Below are 17,132 nucleotides of genomic sequence, written 5' to 3'. Positions count from 1 at the left end.
GCATGAATATCCCCCTCAGACACATTATACTGACTCAGAGCCGACCAGTCCCTGTTGTACCCATTGATGCACCAGGCAGGGACCAACACGTACCATATTTTGACGTCTTTTGGTACGATACGGCCAGGGATCGAATCCGCGACCTTCCGCTGTCCGGGCGACGCTCTAACCACTTCACCTGAGAGGCGATCCATAAGAAACAGGAACCAGTATTAAGAATTTGACTATTTAATCAACCAATAGATATGAAAGACCACATAACAATCCCGTTGAAAACACCCTTCTGTCGCCCATCTGAAGAATGTGTTACCATGGTTATACTCAAAATATGTTGTACATATCTGAAACATCATTTCAGCTGTAAAGAGATGATTTGAGGTCGTCTTCAAGACTTCTGCACTTCTAGTGTGTGTGTGTGTGTGTGTGTGTGTGTGTGTGTGTGTGTGCATGCATGCGCGTGTGCATGCGTGTGTGTGAGAGAGAGAGACACCAGTCCTATTCAGACCCATCCTCGATAATCTCCAGGGCATACGCTACAATCAATCTCCACTATACCCTGGACGCATCTATGGCTTGGCCCGATGATTTTATTACCCCCCTTGGCTGACTCCGCATTCTCACAGTAGCCAATCAGCTAAGCCGCCGTTACAACCGAACTTGCCAGTGTCAACAAAGATAGCGGTTGCAGCCGCGAAAGTTTGTTCACAATGCGACTCAGATTTTTGGGGAAATCATACAGACAAATTTACAGGACTGAAACTTAAAAAAATATATGCATGAACACCTTCAACCTCTTTCAGAGTACCTCTGCATCAATTGCGTTGCCAAGTTTAATCGGTTAGATAATTTAAGAAGTGAACGTGAGTTGTGATTGGTCCGCTCAACTTCCCAGCGTAGACACCTGATTGGATAAGAAGCCGGCCAAGGGAGGTAATAAATTCATCGGGCCAAGCCGTAGATGCGTATAGTGGAGAGTGATCGTAATGTATACCCTGGAGATTATCGAGGATGATTCAGACCAAGCCACAGTTGAACAGGATACCAGCTTCATCATGGCATCAATGTGAAGCAACAGGCATGGAGACATCAAGCACCATCTTTAACATGGTTGTAGGACAGGCCTCACAATGACTTTCCGCTCTCTGGTCAGAGGCTCTCATTAGTCTACAATTGTAATCTGATGGCTCATTGTACAGATCAAGTTCAGGATAAACTGACAAGTTTCTTTCTCACCATAGTAACCATGGTTACAGAAAACTACGACAAAACCCTCACTAACCAGGAACAGGAAGTCATTTACCCAAACGTCAATCTACAAAGACACTGCTATCATACGTGTTCTGTTGGTATGTGCTTGAATGTTGAAACATTATATATTTTTGCAGTAACCAAGGTCACACAATCAGTCTTGTTTCTTCACATCTCCAGTTTTCCCCACGGCGGTTGTCCCCCCTTGTAGCACAGTGTCAACTAAACTTGAGGCCAGCTCAGTATCAATACTCGCAGGAGTTCCACTGGTCAGCTGGACTGTATCAAGGTCAATGCTGAAGTCGTTGTCCCCCCATGAATTGGACCATCCATCCCCAGACAAAGCAGCCTCCGTACCAACAGGAGTAGCTGGACTTGCAGCAACTGGATCTTCCGGAACATCAGCAGGAGTTGTCATAGTAGAAAGATCAGAATGTGCTGCACTTCCATCACCACTAGGAACAACAGCTGTTGTATCTGGAGATCTGGGATCAGTCGTTGTACCAGTAGTATCTCTGTATGGAGAATTGGGATCAGTCGTTGGATCAGTAGTATTTGAATCTGGAGATTTGGGAGCAGTTGTTGTACCAGTAGTATTGGTATCTGGAACAGTTGTTTTACTGGTAGTATCTGCGTCTGGCGATTTGGGAGCAGTTGTTGTACCAGTAGTCTCGGTATCTGGAACAGTTGTTGTACTAAGTGTATCTGTATCTGAAGATTTGGGAACCACTAGAGAGGATGGAATGTGAGATGTTGCTATGGAACTTGAGATCTGTGTTGGCGTTTCCTTGACAACAGGTATGAGATGGTTGACCTGTTTCAGTACAGCCTTCAGGTCGACCTGGCCAACACTGCCCTGGAAAAGTGAATGAGTGAAGTGAGTAAATACTGAACACTACCAAGAAAGATCTCCCTAAACATGAACAACACACATGCCAAGAAGATCTCCCTACATATGAACAACACACATGCAAAGTTATAGCTCTTGCCAAGATCTCCCTACATGAACACATGCCAAGATCTTCCCCTACTTTTGACAAATGAACAACACACATGCCAAGAAGATCTCCCTACACATGAACAACACACATGCCAAGAGGATCTCCCTACTTTTGAACAACACACATGCAAAGTTATAGCTCTTTAAATCTCAACAACACACATGCCAAGAAGATCTCCCTACACATGAACAACACACATGCCAAGGTAGAGTTTTTAAACTAAAGCTTTTTTACGAAACTAGCTCAAATGAATGTGTATAGGCCATAACTAGGCTTGCAAATATGGCTGTGAAGGGCATTATGGAAAATTGGATTCGAACCCCTTGAATAATTTCATCACTAGAAGAAACATATAGGAGCTTGGTCCAGTGATGTCTGACATCATCAAAGGATGACCCACAGATGATGCCTGACTAGCAGGAGCTCTGTGACAGGTCAGGACAGAAGCCTACCTAGACTCACTAGTATATGGAGCTCTGTGACAGGTCAGGACAGAAGCCAACCTAGACTCACCAGTATATGGAGCTCTGTGACAGGTCAGGACAGGAGCCTACCTAGACTCACCAGTATATGGAGCTCTGTGACAGGTCATGACAGGAGCCTACCTAGACTCACCAGTATATGGAGCTCTGTGACAGGACAGCCTCAGTTTATGGAGCTCTGTGGACAGGTCAAGAGCCTACCTAGACTCACCAGTATATGGAGCTCTGTGACAGGTCAGGACAGGAGCCTACCTAGACTCACCAGTATATGGAGCTCTGTGACAGGTCAGGACAGGAGCCTACCTAGACTCACCAGTATATGGAGCTCTGTGACAGGTCAGGACAGGAGCCTACCTAGACTCACCAGTTTATGGAGCTCTGTGACAGGTCAGGACAGGAGCCTAGCCTACCTAGACTCACCAGTACCTAGACTCACCAGTTTATGGAGCTCTAGGTCAGGACAGGAGCCTACCTAGACTCTGTGACAGGTCAGGACAGGAGCCTACCTAGACTCACCAGTATATGGAGCTCTGTGACAGGTCAAGGAGCCTACCTCTCACCAGTGGAGCCTCAGGTCAGGACAGGAGCCTCACTCCACCAGGACAGGAGCCTACCTAGACTCACCAGTTTATGGAGCTCTGTGACAGGTCAGGACAGGAGCCTACCTAGACTCACCCAGTATATGGAGCTCTGTGACAGAGCCTACCTCAGGACAGGTCAGGACAGCCTACCTAGACTCACCAGTATATGGAGCTCTGTGACAGGTCAGGACAGGAGCCTACCTAGACTCACCAGTATATGGAGCTCTGTGACAGGTCAGGACAGAAGCCTACCTAGACTCACCAGTATAGCTCTGTGACAGGTCATGACAGGAAGCCTACCTAGAGGAGCTCTGTGACAGGTCAGGACAGGAGCCTACCTAGACTCACCAGTATATGGAGCTCTGTGACAGGTCAGGACAGGAGCCTACCTAGACTCACCAGTATATGGAGCTCTGTGACAGGTCAGGACAGGAGCCTACCTAGACTCACCAGTATATGGAGCTCTGTGACAGGTCAGGACAGAAGCCTACCTAGACTCACCAGTATATGGAGCTCTGTGACAGGTCAGGACAGAAGCCTACCTTGACTCACCAGTATATGGAGCTCTGTGACAGGTCAGGACAGGAGCCTACCTTGACTCACCAGTATATGGAGCTCTGTGACAGGTCAGGACAGGAGCCTACCTAGACTCACCAGTATATGGAGCTCTGTGACAGGTCAGGACAGACACCTTGACTCACCAGCCTACAGACTGACAGAGCCTACCTTGACTCACCAGTATATGGAGCTCTGTGACAGGTCAGGACAGAAGCCTACCTTGACTCACCAGTATATGGAGCTCTGTGACAGACCATGACAGGAGCCTACCTTGACTCACCAGTTTATGGAGCTCTGTGACAGACACACCCAGTGCCTGAGCGAGCTGAGAAGCAGGGAAGAGCACCTGCAGGCACTTGTTGAGGTAGGGCAGGAGGTCCGTGATGTACGTGGCACAGAACTGACCAAACTGCTCACTCTCCTTCAAGTTGAAGGTCGTCTCTTCTGCCCTGGAAACAGAAGCAACACAGGTCAATCCTTCCTCCATGCACACAATGATTTCCTGGCAAACAAGGATAAGCTGGACCAGTACAGAGAACACGTTTACGAGAAGTAGGCGGTGCATGGCAATGGGCAAACCCATTTGGTTTGTGAAAGGTAGAGCAGATTTAGGCTAGTGCACATGCATTGCATGACGATGAAATTGTTTCTATGAGTAGCTGCACACACCTTGCTTTACCCATCGCACTACACTTGATCGCGGACAACCTGGGGCCCCTTCCCTAACAACAGCAAGCGCCACTGGGCAGCACTCATACATCCTAATACGGGTCAATTGTCAGGTCAGTGCTCAACCTATCCTTGTTGGCAAGTAGAATATGTAACACGTAAACAGTGGATGTAAACCTAATTTAACCTCTCTCCCCATCTACTTGTAAATATACCTCTGTGAATACAAACAATATTGATAATCTACCTCCTGCCACTAATCAACAAAGAGGAAAGGAAATAAGTCCAAAATACTCCAACTCAAGGAACTTCAAGGAACTAATTGTTGATTGGCATTCAAGAAGTTGGTGAGTTAATAGTGAGTGAGTGAGTGAGTGGGTATGGTTAAGCAATATTCCAGCAATACCACAGCGGGGAACACCAGAAATAAGCTTCACACATCGTACCCATGAGGGTAGACAGTAGATTTTCTACAATGCCCTGACAATGCTATGATGTCATGAACTTGATGATGTCACAATGCTATGACATCGCTGCACTGCAAGTCTAATGACAGTACCGTGTCATCCTCGTGTCTATTGATATCAATTATACCAACACTCGATAAAAGTAAAAAGATCTTTGGCAAGCCTTGGATATATGTAACTTTATCAACTCGTGTTGATATAATTGATATCAGTAGACAGTTGGGTGAGATTCTCTATTTAACCACTAGGCCTCTGCTTAGTTCATAATAAAGCCCAACACCCACGCAAAACAGTTCATCAGAATCCAGTTGGTTAATAATAAAGCCCAACACCCACGCAAAACAGTTCATCAGAATCCAGTTGGTTAATAATAAAGCCCAACACCCACGCAAAACAGTTCATCAGAATCCAGTTAGTTAATAGCCCAACACCCACGCTAAAACAGTTCATCAGAATCCAGTTGGTTAATAATAAAGCCCAACACCCACGAAAACAGTTCATCAAGAATCCAGTTGAAAGCCCAACACCCATCTTCATCAGAATGTTCAAGTAGAGAGAAGTACGTGTATCTCTATCAGAATGTGGCACGTACGAGAGAAGGACGATCTGTATCAGAGTGTGGCAAGTAGAGAGAAGGATGTATCTGTATCAGAGTGTGGCAAGTGGAGAGAAGGATGTATCTGTATCAGAGTGTGGCAAGTACAGAGAAGGACGTATCTGTATCAGAGTGTGGCAAGTAGAGAGAAGGATATATCTGTATCAGAGTGTGGCAAGTAGAGAGAAGGGCGTATCTGTATCAGAATGGCAAGTAGAGAGAAGGACGTATCTGTATCAGAGTGTGGCAAGTAGAGAGAAGAAGGACGATATCTATATCAGAGTGTGGCAAGTAGAGAGAAGGAGGTATCTGTATCAGAGTGTGGCAAGTAGAGAGAAGGATCGTGATCTGTATCAGAGTGTGGCAAGTAGAGAGAAGGACGTATCTATATCAGAGTGTGGAAAGTAGAGAGAAGGACGTATCTGTATCAGAGTGTGGCAAGTAGAGAGAAGGACGTATCTGTATCAGAGTGTGGCAAGTAGAGAGAAGGACGTATCTATATCAGAGTGTGGCAAAGTAGAGAGAAGGACGTATCTGTATCAGAGTATGGCAAGTAGAGAGAAGGACGTATCTGTATCAGAGTGTGGCAAGTAGAGAGAAGGACGTATCTGTATCAGAGTGTGGCAAGTGGAGAGAAGGACGTATCTGTATCAGAGTGTGGCAAGTAGAGAGAAGGACGTATCTGTATCAGAGTGTGGCAAGTAGAGAGAAGGACGTATCTGTATCAGAGTGTGGCAAGTGGAGAGAAGGAGGTATCTGTATCAGAGTGTGGCAAGTAGAGAGAAGGACGATATCTGTATCAGAGTGTGGCAAGTAGAGAGAAGGACGTATCTGTATCAGAGTGTGGCAAGTAGAGAGAAGGACGTATCTGTATCAGAGTGTGGCAGTTTGGAGAAGGACGATTACTGTATCAGAGCAATATTCCAGCAACATCAGAGTGTGGCAAGGACACCAGAAAATGGGCTTCACAGAGTGTGGCAAGTGGGGATTCAACTGGATCGTATCTGTATCAGAGCGTGGCAAGTAGAGAGAAGGATTATCTGTATCAGATGTGGCAAGTAGAGAAGGACGTATCTGTATCAGAGTGTGGCAAGTGGAGAGAAAAGGATGTATCTGTATCAGAGTGTGGCAAGTAGAGAGAAGGACGATCTGTATCAGAGTGTGGCAAGTAGAGAGAAAGACGATCTGTATCAGAGTGTGGCAAGTGGAGAGAAGGGGACGTATCTGTATCAGAGTGTGGCAAGTGGAGAGAAGGACGATCTGTATCAGAGTGTGGCAAGTAGAGAGAAGGATGTATCTGTATCAGAGTGTATGGCAAGTAGAGAGAAGGACGTATCTGTATCAGAGTGTGGCAAGTAGAGAGAAGGACGTATCTGTATCAGAGTGTGGCAAGTAGAGAGAAGGACGATCTGTATCAGAGTGGCAAGTGGCAAGTAGAGAGAAGGACGTATCTGTATCAGAGTTGTGTAAGTGGAGAGAAGGACGTATCTGTATCAGAGTGTGGCAAGAGGAGAGAAAGGACGTATCTGTATCAGAGTGTGGCAAGTAGAGAAAGGACGTATCTGTATCAGAGTATGGCAAAGTAGGAGAGAAGGAGGAGAGTATCTGTATCAGAATCAGACCTGTAAGTGTGGCAAGTAGAGAGAAGGACGATCTGTATCAGAGTGTGGCAAGTGGAGAGAAGGACGTATCTGTATCAGAGTGTGGCAAGCAGAGAGAAGGACGATCTGTATCAGAGTGTGGCAAGTAGAGAGAAGGACGAAACGTATCTGTATCAGAGTGTGGCAAGTAGAGAGAAGGAGAGAAGTATCTGTATCAGAGTGTGGCAAGTAGAGAAGGACGATATCTGTATCAGAGTGTCGAAAGTAAAGAAGAAGATCTGTATCAGAGCGTGGATCGAGCATCAGTATCTAGTATGTGGCGCGAGAGAGAGGGATGCGATATCTGTATCAGAGTGTGGCAAAGTAAGAGAAGGAAGTATCTGTATCAGAGCAGCAAGTAGAAAGAGAAGGGACGATCGTATCAGAAGGACATCCTGCAAGGAGTGAGCAAGGACGAAGGACGATCTGTATCAGAGTGTGGCAAGTAGAGAGGAAGGACGCATCTGTATCAGAGTGTGGCAAGTAGAGAAGGGCGATATCTGTATCAGAGTGTGGCAAGTGGAAGAGAGAAGGACGATCTGTATCAGAAGATGTAGCAAGTAGCGGAGAAGGACGATATCTGTATCAGAGTGTGTGGCAAGTAGAGAGAAGGGCGATATCTGTATCAGAGTGTGGCAAGTGGAGAGAGAAGGATGTATCTGTATCAGAGTGTGGCAAAGTAGAGAAGGAAGGACGTATCTGTATCAGAGTGTGGCAAGTAGAGAGAAGGACGATCTGTATCAGAGTGTGGCAAAGTACAGAGAAGGACGATATCTGTATCAGAGTGTGGCAAGTAGAGAGAGGAAGGACGATTATCTGCACTGCAGAGGTGTGTAAGTAGAGAGAAGGACGTATCTGTATCAGAGTGTGGCAAGAGAGAGAAGGATGTATCTGTATCAGAGTGTGGCAAGTAGAGAGAAGGACGTATCTGTATCAGAGTGTAGCAGAGTGGCAAGTAGAGGAAGAAATGATCTATCTGTATCAGAGTGTGGCAAGTAGAGAGAAGGACGATCTGTATCAGAGTGTGGCAAGTGGAGAGAAGGACGATCTGTATCAGAGTGTGGCAAGTAGAGAGAAGGACGTATCTGTATCAGAAGAGTGTGGCAAGTAGAGAAGAAGGACGTATCTGTATCAGAGTGTGGCAAGTGGAGAGAAGGAGCGTATCTGTATCAGAGTGTGGCAATGGAGAGTAGAGGGAAGGACGTATCTGTATCAGAGTGTGGCAAGTAGAGAGAAGGACGTATCTGTATCAGAGTGTGGCAAGTGGAGAGAAGGACGTATCTGTATCAGAGTGTGGCAAGTAGAGAGAAGGACGTATCTGTATCAGAGTGTGGCAAGTGGAGAGAAGGACGTATCTGTATCAGAGTGTGGCAAGTGGAGAGAAGGACGATCTGTATCAGAGTGTGGCAAGTAGAGAGAAGGACGTACCTGTATCAGAGTGTGGCAAGTGGAGAGAGAAGGACGTATCTGTATCAGAGTGTGGCAAGTAGAGAGAAGGACGTATCTGTATCAGAGTGTGGCAAGTAGAGAGAAGGACGTATCTGTATCAGAGTGTGGCAAGTAGAGAGAAGGACGTATCTGTATCAGAGTGTGGCAAGTAGAGAGAAGGACGTATCTGTATCAGAGTGTGGCAAGTAGAGAGAAGGACGTATCTGTATCAGAGTGTGGCAAGTAGAGAGAAGGACGTATCTGTATCAGAGTGTGGCAAGTAGAGAAAAAGACGTATCTGTATCAGAGTGTGGCAAGTAGAAGAGAAGGACGATATCTGTATCAGAGTGTGGCAAGTGTAGAGAGAGGAACGTATCTGTATCAGAGTGTGGCAAGTAGAGAGAGGAGGGCGATCTTATCAGAGCAAAAGTAGAGAAAGAAGGACGTATCTGTATCAGAGTGTGGCAAGTGCAGAGAGAAGGACGATCTCTGCATCAGAGTGTGGCAAGTAGAGAGAAGGACGATTCTGTATCAGAGTGTGGCAAGCAGAGAGAAGGACGTATCTGTATCAGAGTGTGGCAAGTAGAGAGGAAGGAGCATCTGTATCAGAGTGTGCAAGTAGAGAGAAGGACGTATCTGTATCAGAGTGTGGCAAGTAGAGAGAAGGATCGATCTGTATCTGTATCAGAGTGTGGCAAGTATCAGAGAGAAGGATCGTAGAATCTGTATCAGAGTGTGGCAAGTAGAGAGAAGGACGTATCTGTATCAGAGTGTGGCAAGTAGAGAGAAGGACGTATCTGTATCAGAGTGTGGCAAGTGTAGAGAGAAGGACGTATCTGTATCAGAGTGTGGCAAGTAGAGAGAAGGACGTATCTGTATCAGAGTGTGGCAAGTAGAGAGAAGGACGTATCTGTATCAGAGTGTGGCAAGTGAGAGAGAAGGACGATATCTGTATCAGAGTGTGGCAAGTAGAGAGAAGGACGATCTGTATCAGAGTGTGGCAAGTAGAGAGAATGGATTCTGTATCAGAGAAGGTGGCACGAGAGAAAGATCTGTATCAGAGAGAGTGTGGCAAGTAGAGAGAAGGACGTATCTATATCAGAGTGTGGCAAGTAGAGAGAAGGACGTATCTGTATCAGAGTGTGGCAAGTAGAGAGAAGGACGTATCTGTATCAGAGTGTGGCAAGTAGAGAGAAGGACGTATCTGTATCAGAGTGTGGCAAGTAGAGAGAAAGGAGGTATCTGTATCAGAGTGTGGCAAGTACAGAGAAGGACGATCTGTATCAGAGTGTGGCAAGTAGAGAGAAGGACGTATCTGTATCAGAGTGTGGCAAGTAGCAGAGAAAGGACGATCTAGTATCTGTATCAGAGTGTGGCAAGTAGAGAAGGACGTATCTGTATCAGAGTGTGGCAAGTAGAGAGAAGGAGGTATCTGTATCAGAGTGTGGCAAGTAGAGAGAAGGACGTATCTGTATCAGAGTGTGGCAAGTAGAGAGAAGGACGTATCTGTATCAGAGTGTGGCAAGTAGAGAGAAGGATGTATCTGTATCAGAGTGTGGCAAGTAGAGAGAAGGACGTATCTGTATCAGAGTGTGGCAAGTAGAGAAAGGACGAGTATCTGTATCAGAGTGTGGCAAGTAGAGAGAAGGACGTATCTGTATCAGAGTGTGGCAAGTAGAGAGAAGGACGTATCTGTATCAGAGTGTGGCAAGTAGAGAGAAGGACGTATCTGTATCAGAGTGTGGCAAGTACAGAGAAGGAGGTATCTATATCAGAGTGTGGCAAGTACAGAGAGAAGGAGGTATCTGTATCAGAGTGTGGCAAGTAGAGAGAAGGAGGTATCTGTATCAGAGTGTGGCAAGTGGAGAGAAGGAGGTATCTGTATCAGAGTGTGGCAAGTACAGAGAAGGACGTATCTGTATCAGAGTGTGGCAAGTAGAGAGAAGGATGTATCTGTATCAGAGTGTGGCAAGTACAGAGAAGGAGGTATCTGTATCAGAGTGTGGCAAGTAGAGAGAAGGATGTATCTGTATTAGAGTGTGGCAAGAAGAGAGAAGGACGTATCTGTATCAGAGTGTGGCAAGTAGAGAGAAGGACGTATCTGTATCAGAGTGTGGCAAGTAGAGAGAAGGACGTATCTGTATCAGAGTGTGGCAAGTAGAGAGAAGGACGTATCTGTATCAGAGTGTGGCAAGTAGAGAGAAGGACGTATCTATATCAGAGTGTGGAAAGTAGAGAGAAGGACGATCGATCTGTATCAGAGTGTGGCAAACACAGAGAAGGACGTATCTGTATCAGAGTGTGGCAAGTAGAGAGAAGGACGTATCTGTATCAGAGTGTGGCAAGTAGAGAGAAGGACGTATCTGTATCAGAGTGTGGCAAGTGCAGAGAAGGACGTATCTGTATCAGAGTGTGGCAAGTAGAGAGAAGGACGTATCTGTATCAGAGTGTGGCAAGTAGAGAGAAGGATGTATCTGTATCAGAGTGTGGCAAGTGCAGAGAAGGACGTATCTGTATCAGAGTGTGGCAAGTAGAGATAAGGACGTATCTTTATCAGAGTATGGCAAGTACAGAGACGGACGTATCTGTATCAGCATGCACTGACCTGAAGAAGGCAAGGATGACCCTGTTGACCTCAAGTAATGACTGCTGGAGACTATCGGCAATTTCACAAGCGAGGTTGACCGGAGCACAGAGTCGGAGGTCATTGAAGGCAGTGAGGACGTGGTTACAGTAGGCAGCCAGTGGGTAGAACTCCAGCAGTACAGTCGGAGGGTAGACAGTGCCCAGCTGGCAACACACAAACAATAATGTCCATGACGAAAGATTTCTGTATTAAGCAACTACTTTCAAGTGAGGCTCAGAGCTTCTGTCTTCTGACAGCTACTGTATTAAAAACCTTTTATCTCTGAACCAGCTTTACTAAACATAAAGGTGTCTGTATACAGATACAAGGAAGTGGTAGCTTAACACAAACACATCATTTATTAAGACATGTCAAAGGGGGGTAACTCTTACACAACATCCAGACTTGGAAATGTTGTAAATGTACTGGTGCTATTTTACAACTGGCCCACTAACTTGGAATACATGTCACAGGGAGGTAACTCCCAACTACATCTGAAGGTCAATGTGTTGGTGTCCACTGACTGCCTGCTGGGGACAAGCGTACCTGTGAACCACTGCTGTAGCTGCTGATGCTGCTGGAGGACGTAACTCCCAACAGGTTGTAGGACTGCATGTTCTCCTCAAACCTGAAACCACAATCATCAACACTGGCCTCCTAAATTCAGGATTCTTTTAACATGCCTAGCACAGATATAATTTACAATTCCAGCTGTATATAATCGAGCCTGGACCAGATAATCAAGTGATCAACATCATGAGAATCAATCTATTGGGTTAACCAAGTCAGCAAGCCTGACCACCTGATCCCATTAGTCTATAAACAAGCAAGGGTTTCTGAAGATCAATTCTAACCCAGATCCTCACAGGTTTCAAACAGGGCTCCAGATAACTTTTGGGGGTGCGAGTGTACTTACACATCATATTGCAAGTGGAGGTGTACTGAGAATTTTGAAGGAGTACTGACATGTTTTTGTGTGAGCGAGTTGGTGATGTGGTTTGTCTGGACGATTCATCGATCACTATTTCCAACCATGTATTTGTATTTGAAGACACGTGAGAAATAACTGAGCGACCGTGTGATGCGCGAAATGTCAGGTCCGACTAGATATAAATAGGAACAGTGTAGTTTTTAGCCAATCGAAAAATAGTGACGCATATCGTTGCATGGCAACGCAAGGGATTCCTACTGTCGGGGCTTCCTCATGTGTAAAATCGTGTTTCGCAAAAGAAACTTGACACGTATTTATCCGAAATAGATTTCCATTTGCACAATACGGACGGAAATTAAATGTTAGACGTACAAAGGTATTTATGTGCGTACACGATACGCTTGAAATCTTATATTATGTCGTACTTAATTGAGTTTGAGGCGTACATTACGCCTGTACGCCCCTTATCTGTAGCCCTGTTCAAAGGTTCAGGACATTTTGTTCCAAATAGAAGCACACAAGAACATCACTGAAAACACAAAACATATAATACTGGACAACAGAGATAATCTCCTACATCCTGTCCATCCAGCTAAAAAGTTTCTTTGGATGAACCATGGAGGCTGAGGTGATTCAACTCTTGTGTTTGCCAGGATATAGCTATGACCAAGACAGGCTATAGGTAATATACCAACCTTGTGTTGGCCTCCTTCAGGCCAGCCTTGAAGTTCAGCAGTGCAGCTCTCTTGAAAATGGGTGGCAAGAGACCACGGAAGTCAGCGCCAACTCGGCTAAAGCTCAGTCCAAAATACATACACTGCCCCAGTAGTGAATCCAGTCTCCCTCCAACCCCACCCCGGAGATCTCTCTCCAGTGTACTCAGAAACTGTGACACCTGTAAGGTATAGTAAACATCAGATGGAGGGAATGTAACACCTTCGCGTCAGTCTCCAGTGTACACAGGACACCTGTAAGGTACAGAAAACATCAGATGGAGGGAATGTAACACCTTCACGTCAGTCTCCAGTGTACACAGGACACCTGTAAGGTAGAGAAAACATCAGATGGAGGGAAAGTAACACCTTCACGTCAGTCTCCAGTGTACACCTGTAAGGTACAGAAAACATCAGATGGAGGGAAAGTAACACCTTCACGTCAGTCTCCAGTGTACACAGGACACCTGTAAGGTACAGTAAACATCAGATGGAGGGAAAGTAACACCTTCACGTCAGTCTCCAGTGTACACAGGACACCTGTAAGGTACAGTAAACATCAGATGGAGGGAAAGTAACACCTTCACGTCAGTCTCCAGTGTACACAGGACACCTGTAAGGTACAGAAAACATCAGATGGAGGGAAAGCCTGGTACACCTGGTCAGTCTCCAGTGTACACAGGACACCTGTAAGGTACAGAAAACATCAGATGGAGGGAAAGCCTGGTACACCTGGTCAGTCTCCAGTGTACACAGGACACCTGTAAGGTACAAAAAACATCAGATGGAGGGAAAGCCTGGTACACCTGGTCAGTCTCCAGTGTACACAGGACACCTGTAAGGTACAGAAAACATCAGATGGAGGGAAAGCCTGGTACACCTGGTCAGTCTCCAGTGTACACAGGACACCTGTAAGGTACAGAAAACATCAGATGGAGGGAAAGCCTGGTACACCTGGTCAGTCTCCAGTGTACACAGGACACCTGTAAGGTACAGTAAACATCAGATGGAGGGAAATCCTGGTACACCTGGTCAGTCTCCAGTGTACACCTGTAAGGTACAGAAAACATCAGATGGAGGGAAAGCCTGGTACGCCTGGTACACCTGGTCAGTCTCTGGTGTACACAGGACACCTGTAAGGTACAGAAAACATCAGATGGAGGGAAAGCCTGGTACACCTGGTCAGTCTCTGGTGTACACAGGACACCTGTAAGGTACAGAAAACATCAGATGGAGGGAAAGCCTGGTACACCTGGTCAGTCTCTGGTGTACACAGGACACCTGTAAGGTACAGAAAACATCAGATGGAGGGAATGCCTGGTACACCTGGTCAGTCTCTGGTGTACACAGGACACCTGTAAGGTACAGAAAACATCAGATGGAGGGAATGCCTGGTACACCTGGTCAGTCTCTGGTGTACACAGGACACCTGTAAGGTACAGAAAACATCAGATGGAGGGCCTGGTACAGCCTCCAGGTACACCTGTAAGGTACAGAAAACATCAGATGGTCAGGTCAGTCCTGGTGTACACAGGACACCTGTTAGGTAAAGAAAACATCAGATGGAGGGAAAGCCTGGTACACCTGGTCAGTCTCCAGTGTACACAGGACACCTGTAAGGTACAGAAAACATCAGATGGAGGGAAATCCTGGTACACCTGGTCAGTCTCCAGTGTACACAGGACACCTGTAAGGTACAGAAAACATCAGATGGAGGGAAAGCCTGGTACACCTGGTCAGTCTCTGGTGTACACAGGACACCTGTAAGGTACAGAAAACATCAGATGGAGGGAAAGCCTGGTACACCTGGTCAGTCTCTGGTGTACACAGGACACCTGTAAGGTACAGAAAACATCAGATGGAGGGAATGCCTGGTACACCTGGTCAGTCTCTGGTGTACACAGGACACCTGTAAGGTACAGAAAACATCAGATGGAGGGAAAGCCTGGTACACCTGGTCAGTCTCCAGTGTACACAGGACACCTGTAAGGTACAGAAAACATCAGATGGAGGGAAAGCCTGGTACACCTGGTCAGTCCTGGTGTACACAGGACACCTGTTAGGTACAGAAAACATCAGATGGAGGGAAAGCCTGGTACACCTGGTCAGTCTCCAGTGTACACAGGACACCTGTAAGGTACAGAAAACATCAGATGGAGGGAAATCCTGGTACACCTGGTCAGTCTCCAGTGTACACAGGACACCTGTAAGGTACAGAAAACATCAGATGGAGGGAAAGCCTGGTACACCTGGTCAGTCTCCAGTGTACACAGGACACCTGTAAGGTACAGAAAACATCAGATGGAGGGAAATCCTGGTACACCTGGTCAGTCTCCAGTGTACACAGGACACCTGTAAGGTACAGAAAACATCAGATGGAGGGAAAGCCTGGTACACCTGGTCAGTCTCCAGTGTACACAGGACACCTGTAAGGTACAGAAAACATCAGATGGCGGGAAATCCTGGTACACCTGGTCAGTCTCCAGTGTACACAGGACACCTGTAAGGTACAGAAAACATCAGATGGAGGGAAAGCCTGGTACACCTGGTCAGTCTCTGGTGTACTCAGTTACTGCTGAAGACACAGAAAACTTCCGGTCTCACCTTCTGTACCACCCAGCCGTGGAAGAGAGCAGCCTCATTGATTGTTTCGTCTCGGGCCGTGGTGAGAAGTGGGTCCTCATCGGAGAATATAGCTCGATACTGTGTGATGATGTCAAACAGGTGTACCCGACTCAGCTCAATGGTCTTGGTGATGTGTGTGTACGCTGAAACAAGCAGCACCGGCTGGGTGTACTGGTGTGTATGTACAAATGTGTATCTGTGTGTGCACAGTTGGGAATATATAGCAGTGTGTGGACGTGTACAGGGTTTTACGGGGCACGTGATTCCTGCGTATTGAACGCAGAAATTTGATGAAGTACCCCCAAACTAAAATCCTGTGCGTCCTTGTGAATGCAATATTAATTTTTGGGGGGAAAGAATTTTCTGAGTTAGTAATGATATCCATTATTAGAATATAAACATTCTGTTCACTATCATTATTCTAATGACTTTGAAAGTAACACATATTATAACATAATCTTTATCAAATGGGAAGCATCCATGATCATTGATTTCATGCAAATTATTGGACTCCCAATTTTGGAAATGGACTCTCAGAATACATAAACCCTGAGTCCCCAGAACTCCCAATTTCGAAGAGCTATGTAAAACCCTGGTGTATCTGAGTGTGTATGTAATGGTGTCTATCTGAGTGTCTGTACAGAAGTGTAGGTGTGTCTGTCTGAGTGTCTGTACAGAAGTGTAGGTGTGTCTGAGTGTCTGTACAGAAGTGTAGGTGTGTCTGTCTGAGTGTTTGTACATAAGTGTAGGTGTGTCTCTCGGAGTGTTTGTACATAAGTGTAGGTGTGTCTGTCTGAGTGTCTGTACATAAGTGTAGGTGTGTCTGTCTGAGTGTCTGTACAAAAGTGTAGGTGTGTCTGTCTGAGTGTCTGTACAGAAGTGTAGGTGTGTCTCTCAGAGTGTTTGTACATAAGTGTAGGTGTGTCTGTCGGAGTGTTTGTACATAAGTGTAGGTGTGTCTCTCGGAGTGTTTGTACATAAGTGTAGGTGTGTCTGAGTGTCTGTACAGAAGTGTAGGTGTGTCTGTCTGAGTGTCTGTACATAAGTGTAGGTGTGTCTGTCTGAGTGTCTGTACATAAGTGTAGGTGTGTCTGTCTGAGTGTTTGTACATAAGTGTAGGTGTGTCTGTCTGGAGTGTCTGTACATAAGTGTAGGTGTGTCTGTCTGTCTGTCTGTAGTGTAAGGTAGTGTCTGTCTGAGTGTCTGTACAGAAGTGTAGGTGTGTCTGTCTGAGTGTCTGTACAGAAGTGTAGGTGTGTCTGTCTGAGTGTCTGTACAGAAGTGTAGGTGTGTCTGTCTGAGTGTCTGTACAGAAGTGTAGGTGTGTCTGTCTGAGTGTCTGTACAGAAGTGTAGGTGTGTCTGTCTGAGTGTCTGTACATAAGTGTAGGTGTGTCTGTCTGAGTGTTTGTACATAAGTGTAGGTGTGTCTCTCGGAGTGTTTGTACATAAGTGTAGGTGTGTCTCTCGGAGTGTTTGTACATAAGTGTAGGTGTGTCTGTCTGAGTGTCTGTACAGAAGTGTATGTGTGTCTGTCTGAGTACCTGTACAGAAGTGTAGGTGTGTCTG

The 17,132-nt window shown here is 46.1% G+C and overlaps 1 protein-coding gene and 1 long non-coding RNA gene across 3 annotated transcripts in view; one reads left to right on the top strand and one right to left on the bottom strand.

The window, feature by feature from the left end:
• Positions 1-1,275: 1,275 nt before the first annotated feature.
• The window catches only part of LOC124265663 (conserved oligomeric Golgi complex subunit 8-like), a 21,045-nt gene continuing 5,188 nt past the window's right edge, over positions 1,276-17,132 (bottom strand). The window contains exons 7-13 of one of the 2 annotated variants that reach the window (XM_046700474.1): positions 15,544-15,707; positions 12,922-13,121; positions 11,842-11,923; positions 11,275-11,459; positions 4,151-4,319; positions 1,890-2,104; positions 1,276-1,856 (exon numbers count right to left, since the gene is read on the bottom strand). In XM_046700474.1, coding sequence (XP_046556430.1) covers positions 1,403-1,856; positions 1,890-2,104; positions 4,151-4,319; positions 11,275-11,459; positions 11,842-11,923; positions 12,922-13,121; positions 15,544-15,707 — 1,469 coding nt within the window. In that variant the 3' untranslated portion in view covers positions 1,276-1,402. Of the gene's footprint in view, positions 2,105-4,150; positions 4,320-11,274; positions 11,460-11,841; positions 11,924-12,921; positions 13,122-15,543; positions 15,708-17,132 lie in introns of both variants that reach the window. The other variant, XM_046700466.1, reaches the window with a different exon arrangement.
• The window catches only part of LOC124265681, a 21,717-nt gene continuing 16,910 nt past the window's right edge, over positions 12,326-17,132 (top strand). Inside the window, exon 1 of the long non-coding RNA XR_006895504.1 lies at positions 12,326-12,336. This is a non-coding gene — a long non-coding RNA (uncharacterized LOC124265681). The remainder of the gene's footprint in view (positions 12,337-17,132) is intronic.

Source organism: Haliotis rubra, unplaced genomic scaffold (assembly GCF_003918875.1).
Source record: "Haliotis rubra isolate DU_JTF1 unplaced genomic scaffold, ASM391887v1 Scf1215, whole genome shotgun sequence".
NCBI classification, from domain to species: domain Eukaryota; kingdom Metazoa; phylum Mollusca; class Gastropoda; order Lepetellida; family Haliotidae; genus Haliotis; species Haliotis rubra.
The sequence above is the reverse complement of the archived record's forward strand: the minus strand, read 5'-3'. Positions and strand labels throughout refer to the sequence as shown.